Source organism: Colletotrichum paranaense (assembly GCF_030867605.1).
Source record: "Colletotrichum paranaense strain IMI 384185 chromosome Unknown Scaffold_7.1, whole genome shotgun sequence".
Taxonomy (NCBI): Eukaryota; Fungi; Ascomycota; class Sordariomycetes; order Glomerellales; family Glomerellaceae; genus Colletotrichum; species Colletotrichum paranaense.
The window spans coordinates 2831085-2842545 of NW_026848965.1; the positions used below are offsets into that span (position 1 = coordinate 2831085).

General features: G+C 54.6%; 6 protein-coding genes across 6 annotated transcripts; 3 read left to right on the forward strand and 3 right to left on the reverse strand.

Moving 5' to 3' along the window:
• Positions 1-1153: 1153 nt before the first annotated feature.
• Positions 1154-3525, forward strand: CPAR01_09802 (prolyl oligopeptidase; the record flags this gene model as incomplete). Its single annotated transcript, XM_060494066.1, has 5 exons — positions 1154-1258; positions 1360-1562; positions 1620-2983; positions 3037-3356; positions 3418-3525. 5 exons carry the CDS (start codon positions 1154-1156, stop codon positions 3523-3525), a joined length of 2100 nt encoding a protein of 699 aa, XP_060348196.1.
• A 784-nt stretch (positions 3526-4309) lies between these two features.
• CPAR01_09803 (bromodomain associated domain-containing protein) lies at positions 4310-5541 on the forward strand (the record flags this gene model as incomplete). The annotated part of the gene is made up of 3 exons (XM_060494067.1): positions 4310-4874; positions 4955-5178; positions 5227-5541. 3 exons carry the CDS (start codon positions 4310-4312, stop codon positions 5539-5541), a joined length of 1104 nt encoding a protein of 367 aa, XP_060348197.1.
• Positions 5542-6486: 945 nt separating this feature from the next.
• On the reverse strand, positions 6487-8655 carry CPAR01_09804 (triose-phosphate transporter; the record flags this gene model as incomplete). Its single annotated transcript, XM_060494068.1, has 3 exons — positions 6487-7334; positions 7388-7691; positions 7768-8655. 3 exons carry the CDS (start codon positions 8653-8655, stop codon positions 6487-6489), a joined length of 2040 nt encoding a protein of 679 aa, XP_060348198.1.
• A 331-nt stretch (positions 8656-8986) lies between these two features.
• CPAR01_09805 (uncharacterized protein) lies at positions 8987-9283 on the reverse strand (the record flags this gene model as incomplete). Its single annotated transcript, XM_060494069.1, has 2 exons — positions 8987-9137; positions 9243-9283. 2 exons carry the CDS (start codon positions 9281-9283, stop codon positions 8987-8989), a joined length of 192 nt encoding a protein of 63 aa, XP_060348199.1.
• A 137-nt stretch (positions 9284-9420) lies between these two features.
• CPAR01_09806 (uncharacterized protein) lies at positions 9421-9788 on the forward strand (the record flags this gene model as incomplete). The annotated part of the gene is made up of 2 exons (XM_060494070.1): positions 9421-9553; positions 9607-9788. 2 exons carry the CDS (start codon positions 9421-9423, stop codon positions 9786-9788), a joined length of 315 nt encoding a protein of 104 aa, XP_060348200.1.
• A 95-nt stretch (positions 9789-9883) lies between these two features.
• On the reverse strand, positions 9884-10133 carry CPAR01_09807 (uncharacterized protein; the record flags this gene model as incomplete). The annotated part of the gene is made up of 2 exons (XM_060494071.1): positions 9884-10017; positions 10076-10133. 2 exons carry the CDS (start codon positions 10131-10133, stop codon positions 9884-9886), a joined length of 192 nt encoding a protein of 63 aa, XP_060348201.1.
• Positions 10134-11461: the final 1328 nt, after the last annotated feature.

Sequence of the window (11461 nt, forward strand, 5' to 3'; positions counted from 1 at the left end):
ATTACTGTGCGGGAACAGCTTCGGTCTTGATTGTTGCCCTCCTATAGGGTCCTTTGGAAGCGAGCTGCCCTCCGTGCTCGTAGAATCTTGGGTTCGAGAAGAATCAAACAGGAGGATAGACACTTAAAAGGGTGGACTATGGGGTGAAAGGACAATCTACATGGAGGAGAAAGATACCTATCTACCTAATACTGAAACTCAACCTATGTTGGGTACATTTAACAAAGTAGAGAGCCACCCTACTCAGATGTTCTCAATTCCCAGGCCTGCAAGCTTCTCATATTTCCAGCAATATCTCGAACGATGGTCGGTTTCCCCAGGCAGCTACCTACGCACACTTTTGTCTCAACTATTTTCGACCTTCTCACTCACCGCCCGCCGCCGCCGCCTCAATACATCCATGGGAAAGAAATTTGTTCATTGTTATCACCAAGGCCCATGGCGTGGCGGGGAATGACCTCGTTTGTATGGCCCCACTCCCCTGGGTCACGAGTTCGAGTTTCGTGAAAAATCACTAGCATCGATACAATTGAGGAATAGTACGTAAAGAGTGAGCCTGGTGGTTTTTGTAGGCCCCGTGAGGGGGGCTGAGCTTTTGTACTTTTTTTGAGATATTTATTGCCTAGAGTTTAATCGTGTGTCGTTATTATGGCGATTCATGGTCGAAGGAGAAGGGCAAGATGCAGGTGGTTCCCTTGCCGGTACCTTTGCATGATGTAGAATCTGTCGTCTGACGAAGCTTTCTCTGAAGAGTAGCTACCGGGTTGCCTTCTCCACGGACAGCTCTAAGCAAGTTAGCATACCAATCGCTTCGGAGCCGACGGGCGGCGGCAGCGGGCCAAGCTGCAACGAGGGGCCAGAGTCTGTGCAGCGCCTGCGCAGGGACTGAGAACCTTGTCGGCCCCAGTGTCTCTAACAGCCGTTGCTAGCCTGTCCACAGCTAGTGCGGGGCTCTTCAACCGAGCTTCCATGCCAGTGGAGGTCGGATAGTCGATCCCCCGTCGTCATGTCGCAATTGACAATGCATGTTGACCGACATACATGTATACGACACCTTTCCCAAGCCTCGTGTGTGTGTCCTCTCTCACTACTTTCCCTTTGAAACGTAACTGATTCCATGAACCACCTGTACAGCGTGGTCCTCTAGCTCCTCATGATGACGATTCAAGCCTCCAAGTTTACCCCAGAGGTTCTGCTCTCTGCCCCGCGCAGGTCCCCGGGCATTCCTAACCCATCTGGCACGAAAGTGCTCTATACTGTGAGTTGGCAGTAAACTGGAGGAGTCCCAGACGTCGCAACATTGCTATAGGATTTCGTGCTTCTCAATTGAAGTGGTGAGCGCAGACTAACGTAGCTCAGGTCTCGACCTACTCATTCGAAAGCCACAGCAAGACGTCCCAAACGCGTGTTCTTGACGTTGAGAGTGGTCATTCAAGCCTCCTTTACGAGGAAGCATCCTACAGTGACGTGACATGGATTTCGGACGAGGAGATCCTGATACTGCGAAGCGGTGACAAGGGGGCTACGACCCTTCTTCTGGGAGATGTTACGAAGCCGTCTACGTAGGTCGTCTCTGTTACCAGGCATGCTAAACCCTTCGTTGACGTCAGCCATTACAGAGTTACCGAGATCCGCCACTTTGAGGGCAGCTTGTCAAGCCTGAAAGCCAAGCGACTATCCGACGATGAAGTCGCCATTGCCGTCGCCGTCTTGACAACCCCAGAGGGTGCCATGTACAACCCGGTAGCCGAGAAGAAGCAGTTGACGACGGGCAAGGTGTACTCGAGCCTGTTTGTAAGACACTGGGATGCCTGGGTGTCTGAAAACCAGAACTCCATCTGGTATGGTCTTCTGAAGAAGAACGACAAGTCGTACAAGTTCGAGGGTCAGGGTTTGACCAATGCCCTCGAGGTCTCGCGGCTGGTGTCTCCGGTCCCCCCCTTTGGTGGCAGCGGCGATTTTGATATCGGAAAGCACGGCATCGTCTTTGTCGCGCGCGACCCCAATATCTCCCCGGCCATTTACACAAAAACAGACCTCTACTTCCTGCCTTTAAAGTCCTTTGCCGAGGACAAGCCGGGATTGCCTCAAATTGTCAAGACTAGCAAGCTCCGTGGTTACTCGGCGGCACCCGTCTTCTCCAGGGACGGCAAGAAGGTCGCCTTTACCCGGATGAAGAGCGATCAGTACGAGACTGACAAGCCAAGGCTGCTGCTCGTTCCCGACGTCTTCGACCTGGCAAGCGTACAAGAATTCTACCAGACAGACGACGGCGCCGGCGGCTGGGACGCGCGGCCCGAATGGATCACCTGGAGCAAGGACGATTCGGAGCTGTACGTATCGGCGGAAGAGCACGGGCGTGCTAAGCTCTGGAAGCTGCCGGCGACTCCGCACGAGGCGAAAGACCTTCCCGCAGCAATCTACGAGGAGGGTTCTGTTGTCGAGGCGAAGCTATTGGGAGATGATGGAGAGAAGCTCTTCATCAGCACATCATCTAGGGTCGAGAACTCGGCTTACTCCGTTCTGGATCCCGTCAGTCAAAAGACCGATCTCGTATCCTCGAGCTCCAAGCACGGAAAGTCGTTCGGTCTGTCCAAGTCTCAGTGTGACGAGTTCTGGTACAAGGGAGCCGAGGGATACGACGTCCACGCCCTCGTGGTGAAGCCATCGAACTTTGACGAGAACAAGAAGTACCCGCTCGCGTTCCTCATTCACGGAGGCCCTCAGGCCGCGTGGATGGATAGCTGGAGTACGCGATGGAACCCTGCCATCTTTGCGGAACAGGGCTATATCGCAGTCATGCCCAACCCGACGGGAAGCACTGGTTACGGACAGCAGCACACCGACAATATCCAGAATGAGTGGGGTGGACGTCCGTACGTGGACTTGGTGAAGTGTTTCGACCACATCGAGAAGAACATTTCGTACATTGATTGTGGCAATGCGGTTGCTTTAGGTGCTTCGTACGGAGGATACATGATCAGTGAGTCAGGACAGCAGTGTATCACGTAGCGACAGATGCTAATCCCCTCGCAGACTGGATTCAGGGTCATGAGCTCGGAAGAAAGTTCAAGGCATTGGTCTGCCACGACGGTGTATTTTCAACACTGAACCAGTGGTCTACCGAGGAACTCTTCTTCCCTCTGCATGACTTTGGCGGTCCTCTTTGGGAGAACCGAGAGGGCTACGAGAAGTGGGATCCTGCCCATCATCTCGACCAGTGGTCGACGCCACAACTGGTCATCCACAACGAGCTAGACTACAGACTTCCCATTTCTGAGGGCCTCGCCATGTTCAATGTTCTGCAGGCGCGCGACGTGCCTAGCAAGTTGTTGATGTTCCCCGACGAGAACCATGTAAGTGCTTAGCTACAGACGATGTTTGTTGGGTACCCTGATTACTGACGTGTGTGAACAGTGGGTTCTGAAGCCTGAAAACTCTCTTGTCTGGCACAGAGAGGTGTTGGGCTGGATCAACAAGTACACAGGCCTCGACAAGTCTGAGGATGTGGCTATTAGGCAGTAATATGGAGTAGGAAGGTCTGGGAAGGAATGGTGAGAGTAGCGATATGTTGTAAATCGTGAGTCGTGGCGGTACTCAAAAAGTTGAAATGCCATTCCTGATTGGAAATAATGAAGAGGATTCGTCTACCTTGTGTCGCTGAGGCAAGGTATCCAAGCATAAGGGGCTAGAGGAGTGCTGTGTAACTGTGAAGGTGCCTGCCTTACATTGAAGTTGTTCGAGAGCATTCGTAATAAGGTAGTAAGTGCCCCGAGGGCAAGTACAAGGTAGGTACAGTATCCACACTGTCGGGGGAGCTCTCCCCAACGGTTCCCCATCCTGCAGTAGCTCCCACCTCACCTCCTTCCGATACCTTTAGGTTCTGTTCACTGCTGGTCCGAGCTCCTTCCATTTCACTAAGGCTGAAATTTCGCGAACTTGCACCTTCTTCACCCACCCTTAAACTAAAGAACGACTTGCACATAGGGATTGACGTGACCAACGGCTTTCTTCTAGCCTATATATCCATCCAGTGACGACTTGCGACCCGAGAATTACGCGTCACAACATCATGCGAAGCTTCCTGAACCTACCTCAGAACCGAAGGTGACCGACGAAATCGCAAAACCCACGAACGAGCCCAGTCACAGCAAACCCGCGATTTCCTCTCGAGCCGCTTATTACCATTAATTCTTGGCCTTGACAAAATCTTTGAGCTCTACGATACTCCCGAGAGCGGAAAGAAACAATAAGCTTAATTCAGACTTGAAAATACCCAAATACACGAAAGGACAAACGAAAAAGCAAAATGACACCCCCACCAGTCCTCTTCCACGCCCTCCTCCGCCCCGCGGTCCTCCAGATCCTGCGCGCGACAGGATATCACGCCGCACGACCCGTGGTTCTCGATGCCGTAACGGAGCTCGCGGCGCGCTACATGTTCGCCCTCTGCCAGGCGACAGCGCGGCACGCGGGCGACAACGACCCGCAAGGCGACGCTGGCCCGGGCATGGTGGACGTACGCATGGCGCTGCAGGAGCTGGGTGCCGTGCCCCCGGACGATGTGCTCGCTGAGGGGAGAGGCGCGATACTGGGCGAGATTCTAGACTCGCTGGACGAGGAAGGAAGGAGCGAGGCGGGCGCAGAGCTCGCGGCGGCGGCGGCGGCTGCTGCAGCTGTGCCGGACGGCGAGGGAGACTTGACAATGGCGACGCCGACGGCGGTAACTGAGAGGGGACGCGAGAGAGAGAAGATCGTTGAGGATACGAGAGGCGTGGACGAGTTCATCAAGTGGTTCTCCGGACCGCGGAACAAGGCCATTCGCGAGGCGGCGGTTGGTGATGGGGAGCTGGAGTTGGGCGACTACTTGAACGGTTCGTTGCCTCGACCTCCCTCAATTCACGGGACGGAGAGGAAAGAGAGACTTGCGACAAAAGCTAACATGATGAGATAGTCCTGAAGAAAAAGCACAGCAAGACGGGCGAAGACTCCAAGTACCACGGCACGATCATCGGCAAGGGCAACGACGTGGGCGAGGTCCAGGTCGAGGGCGGCGACCTCCCGAGCATCCACACCTGGCGGTCCAAGATGCAGGGCCCGCCACCGGGCAGCGCACCGTCGGCGACCTCGCCGCGGATCAAGGAGGAGTCGAGACCGCCGAGCTCTGGGCTGAGCTCCGTAGGCGACAGGCTGGGCGACGACCGTGACAGCATGGACTTGTCATAGGGGGCAAACATGCGGAGACGGAATCGCACCGGCAGCACGGCCAGCCAGGCGAGCGTTGTCAGCGCTGCCAGCGTCAGCACGAGTAAGACCGAGGGTCGCGAGGGTTGCGCGGTCCGCCCGAGAGGGGGCCGGGGCCGAGGCGGCTCGATGGCGGGCAGAGGCAGGGGCAACAAGACTAGCGGTGGCAGAGTCACCAAGAACAAGACGACGATGACTACGGCTAAGGCTAAGCCCAGAAGTAGGTCCAGCACGAAGACGAAGCAGAAGCAAAAGAAGAAGGACAATGACAAGGAGGACGGTGATTTCACGGCATAGCGCGGCGTTTTATAATAAGGGGAGGGGAAGGTATCATTACTGATTTTTCGGGTCTGGCACTTGAGCGAGAGAGATAATTCCTCCCCTGAACCAAACCAAAAAGTTTATTCGTCACTTTGGAGGCGGGAACGGCAAGCATGGATCGATATGCATGAATATGGGAAGTCATGGGCTTTCATGAATACGGGAAGGAGTGCGTTCCCCCTCCTTCCCTAGGAGGGAATGAAAGTGAAGGAGGGAACGGGAACTCGGATGAGGACAGCATTTATCATACAGACTTCTACAGCCGAGGACAAGCAGCTGAGGAATGGGGTCTGGTTTTTTTTGGGGCAAAGCATTGTATAGAGGCCCTTATCTCCAGGCCAATACTTTTTCTGCTTCACCTTAGGCTCATTACCACATTGAAGTTTGAGTTTCTATTGAAGTGTACACCCTTCATCTGCGTGATGTTACGCCAGTTTGACGAGGTCACGTGTGCCCGAAATGCTCGCTATTTGCAAAAGAATGTCATGGTGTCAAAATATGGTTGGTGTGCTTCTGATTCTCTCTGTGTCTATCCTCTCGATAGGGGCTTTGCACTACTATGATGATAGCCCTTTTATCATCTTTCGCCAATTGGTATATCCACCTCTTCTTCCCTTCAGGGGGGGTTCTCTCTCTCTCCCCCTCCTTATATCCTCACGGGGGATAAACAAAACCCAACAACAGTTATGTACCATCTTCTTTACCAATTTCGTCCTGGGTGGGGTGCCCCCCTTTCCCGGAAATGTTTCGCTGTGATAATAAAACTCCTATGCCTGCCCTTATGTCTTGCCAAAAACCGGCGAGATATGCTGTATGCCTCTTCCCAAAAAAAAAAATATACAGTTTGTGGCTCTTTCTCTTTCTTCCCTTCTCTTTCGCCTGAATATATAAAAAACGAGAAACGAAACGAGACACGACTGTCTAGTTGTCGCGGTGGGCTTGGGCCGTCCTCGACTCGTGCGCAGTGTGTCCCGGGTTTGGCAGAATATCGCCGTCGGCAGTGACGAGGTTGTCCTCGTAATCGGTGCTGTTCCTCAGCAGACCCGCCTCCTCGCCGCTGCCGTCGTCGTTATCGCTGCCGCTCGAGGAGGCGCCCGAGGCGTGCGCAACCTCCATGTGGCCACGCTGAACCTCCTTCTGTGCGTCCTCGCGCATCTGAGTGATCTTGATGTAGTTGTACGCGACGATGGCGCCCATGGTGGTGATGAGACCGACAAAGTTGACGGGCGTTAGGCGGTCGTTGAAGACGATGGCGGCGGCGGAAATTGTCACGACCTCCTTGAAGATACCGGCGATGGAAAGCGTCACGACGGAGGTACGCTGCAGCAGAGCGAATTCCGAAGCTGTCATAAGGAAGGCGATACATCCGGGGAAAAGCAGGAACAGCGGCGTTGTAATGGCGCCCCATTCGGCGACGAGGACTTTCAGGCCCTCGATGAGGGCGGGGAACCCCTCGACGGGGATGGCGATAACGATCAACGTCAGGAACATGACGGGCGCCAGGAAGAAGATGCTGGAGAAGGGGTTCGACGTTGCCGGGTTGCGCAGGAGCAGGATTTGCGTCAGGCCCCATCTGAAACCAGAGAAGAAGGCCGCAGAGATGACGAGGATGAACCCGCTGACCTTGAACTCGACTTCTCCCGACACCATCAGAACGACACCCGCAGTCATTGTCGCAATGATAGCCACGAGGCGCCATGTGGGCTTCTCGAGTCTGAACAAGAAGGCGAAGATCAAAACGAACGCTAGGGAAGACGATTTACACATGGCTAAAGAGGGTTTAGTTTTTTGCGGTGAGCGTCGGGCGGCGCATATTACTTACTGTAGAATGTCAGGGTGATAAATTTGAGCGAGGTGTTACCGAGTCCAATATCGAGACCCGTTGCAGCACCACACGGCCCAATGCGCGTCAGATAGAACATCTTGGTCATCAGAGGTCGGTCGGGCTCGGATTCGTGCCTCGAGCGGCCCAAATCCGAATTGCGCACTCCATTGGACGGGCGCAGGGAGGGTATTAAGAATAGCACTAATGATGCGAGGCCGAATTGTACCAACATATGGCAGGCCGTCGTGAAAAGAGGGAAAGCAAAATTGAGGCGGTTCTCATCAAACATCCACTTGTTATACTGTGGGCCTCTTGTGTCAGCTTGTGATTCTGCGGGCCGTAACGACAAAGAGCAGCGTATGGGCAAATGGGCTTACCAGTGAAATGCTGAGAGAAAAGAAGTACCACAGCAAGATCAGGGCGACGTTGACGGCGGATTTCCTAAAGACGTTTTGATCTGCTTCCTTCTTCTCCTCGGCCGAGATTTCGCCGCGGACGAAGCGCTGATCTAATCGCGTGTTGTTCCTCTTCTTTTGCTTCTTCCTCCTCTTATCTTTCTTGGTCAAACCCGTCTCCTCGTCATCATGGAGATCCTCGTCGGAAAAGCTATCGTCGTCGATATTCTTAGATGCCGATGGTGTTGCTCCGAGATCCTCCTCCGATATCTTTGGCTCTTCCAGCATGTTCCCCTGATTCCTTGACGGGACTCTTTGGTGGTTACTAGCGCCGGCACTTTGCATGAGCGAGCTGCGGCGCCGGCGGTGGCCGGTTCCTTTCAATGGCTCCATTTCGATCTCGTCGTCGTCGGCGGCGACAGTAGGAGAACGTTCTCGAGCGGCGGTGTTGAGGGAGGAAGAAGAAGGGCCCTGGCGCAACGATGCGTGGGCAGTATGAGCGGTAAGGACGTCTCGTGGCCGTGGACCATCCGGGTTCGAGGGTGTGTTATCCGTGGTGGTCGCGTGTCCAGGCGAGGGTGCGGTGGGTGGTGGGAGAAGCAGAGGTGACGGGCTCAGGAGGCGACGGTTGGTGGTATCAGTAGTGTGGTGGTGGTCGTGTGAGGAGGAGGATGAGGAGAGGAGGGCGTCGTCGTGGTCAATGGGGTCGGGGGAGGATGACACGGCACTGGCAGCAGCCGAGACGGAAACAGAGGCAGCTTGAGATTGAAGTTGAGAATGAGAATGAGATTGGCTAGGGTCGGGAGGCAGCAGGACATGCACAAGTGAAGAGGAAGCCGAGTCGGAGGGCGAGGAGGAGGATTGGGGCATGATTTAATCTGGGAATCCACAGCGGGATTCACAAGCACAACCTAAGCTGCCGGGGCTGGTAGGCTGGGTGTATGCGTACGGTGTGTATTACCGGGTCAGATCCAGTTTACCGGCCGTCGTCTTCTCTGGGCGCCGCAATACCTTCGCAGTAAAAGGTAAGGTAGATCGGCCTAGGTCGATGGGGTCGGGACGAGGGAACTGGGCGCAGTTGATTTGCTGTCGGGGTCTGGGCTTGTGGTGCTTTGGTGCAATGTTTGGTGCATTTGGAAGCACATTTGGAGTTAGGCTGTCGAGAGGACAGACTGCGCGTGAGAAAGGTCCTAATCCTGGTTCACGGCCACGGCGGTGCGGTGCGGATCATTTCTCCAGTCACAGGTGTCGCGCGGGCGCCCACACGCGGACGAGGTGGGTACGTACCGGACACGCTGAGTCTCTGAAAATGGTCCACTGCTAGGGAGAAGGAGAGGGACGGGGCAGGCGGGCTGGGAGGGGAAAAAGGGGACCGGGGACTGCGGTGAGGTGGGGACAGGCCCAACCCACCTAGCAGGTGTGGCAGGGTACCTCTGGAAGTTGCTGCAGGTACGTACCGCTGCCCACTGCCCGTCTGGCCCTGCAGCCCCCTGCCCATGATCTCGGTGGCTTATGCTTACCGCCAATTACCGCTACCGCACCCGCCTTCCACTCAACTTCTCTACGCATTACACAGTAGTATTCGTATGTACAGTCTGAACTTCTCCTGAGGACAGGTGCTTCAATCTCTGCAAAATGTCTCTGCTTCCTGCTCCCAAGATGAAATGTGGAGATGGCCTTGGCACGCCTCACGGTGGAGACGTCTCGTGGGCTTCTGCTGTAGCACTGGCACAACTGCACTTCGCTTCCAGGCTTTCTCCCATGGGCGGTCAGGGTCGTCATCAGGGATGACCTTTCCTTATGCTCCCTGTGACATGCCAGCTCAGAAGGACGCTCACCAAGGCACGCGAGGAGAAGGAGGCGACTTCTGGGTGGGAATCCGCATGCAGAGCGGCCTGGCGAGAACAACTGTCAACAAACAGTGCATCCCACCGCGGGCTGGACGAGGATCAATGGGCCTGGAAGAACTGAACGGAAGGAAGAATTGGGTCTGCCTGCAATAGCACCCGCTACTATGAGAGATTTCTCTCTCACGACTTCACCACGGTCACCATCCGGGACGAATGAGGTAGTAACAATACGCGTGTTTTTTGAGTCATCATGCTTCTTCGTTCGTGGTCCCCATCTTCAGCTGGACAACGTTCCTTTGTCTTTTTATGCTTTCCAGCGGCCCGTCACTAGTGTGTCCTTCTACTAAAGTATCTGAGATTACCTCGAGGTACGCGAAGTTAGCTGCAATGTGTTAGCCCCTTTATCCGTACTGATCCCCCCATCAACCTCACCTACACAGACAGTGGTCCGTAACTACTGGTAGTAGGTGAGGTCACAGACCGAGTAGTGATAAGCATTGAAGCAATAGCATAACGCGAAAGTGGCCCAGATCGCCAGTGACTGAGGGTCGTCCGAAGATGTGATGCTTCAAGTTTCACGGGCGGTAAATGGACCCGTTCGTCCTACTAAAATGCTATCCGACACACACAAACCCAACACCTCCGAAAATGCAACCTCCCATTTAAGCTTGGCCCAGCCGTCTCTCACATCCAGAGTCACAGGATCTCTCATCCACTTGTTGGGGGCCCTGTCCGACGCAACCTTACCGCAACCCCCTCTCCCCTCAGTCCCTCCTCTCCTCTCCTCCGCCCCTCACCGCGGTTCCGTAGTCAAGCTGCAGGGAGGTCATTCATCGTGGGCAGTAGCACAAGTCTCTCGGTTATGTTGCTAGCCATGTGCTTAGGTATCACGGTCGTCGGTAGAGCTCTTACAGTCTAACTACCTACCTACCTAGCTACAGGAGTCTAGCGGTCGGGACTATTCCAACTTTGCGACGAAGGTGCTCGGGTGACCAACTGCTCACAGCGATCCAACCCACCTTTGAGAGAGAGAGAGTCTCACAATGATCTCAGTCTCACACACCAGCCCGTGGTTTTCTCAACCCAATTGAAGTCGCAACTCCCTCTCCTGCCCAGCCAGCTTTCACCATGTTCCGGACCCGGATCCTCGGGCTGCACAGCAACCCTCTGCCGAGCAAAAGAAAAGAAAAAGCCCGCCCAGCATCCGATTTGTTTGAATCATGTTCTTAGCCACCCCATCCCTCTCGGTCTCGAGGTTGCTGATTAAGTGATCAACCTCCATCCTGAACAACAGTCGCATTGTTTTCGTTTCCGAGTCCCGTTTCTTTCTGAGACCTTTGCCTTGCAGATACAATGGATACAGCAAACAACATGCTTGTTGCCTCGGTCCGCATCCGTTCGCAGGGAGGCTGTTGTTTTCCCCAGCTCTCCCGTCGCCCTATCCTCTTGACGCATGGACCTAATATCCGCACGGTTGAATCCATCCCAAAAGGGGCATCGAACCTCACAGACGGCGGGCATGAGAGAATCCGAGTCCGATGGGTACTCTAGAATCGGAACTATCGACTGACAGATACAACAATGTCGGTAAACCACCGCGCCAACCTCCCACACAAGTCTCATTTTTTTCTATCCTTCCTCTCTCCCCGCAGACGCGGAGAAGAAAGGAATAAGACGGCGTCACAAGCTACCACAGGTCCCACAAACCGTGAAGCTTCCTTGGCCCCTTAGCTTTCGAGGCCGTTGAAATGTCTTGTCTTACCCAGCCAACCAGCCCCGACGTGCTGTTTTGTGCGCGAGAAATCAAACCCGGCGCCAAAAGGATT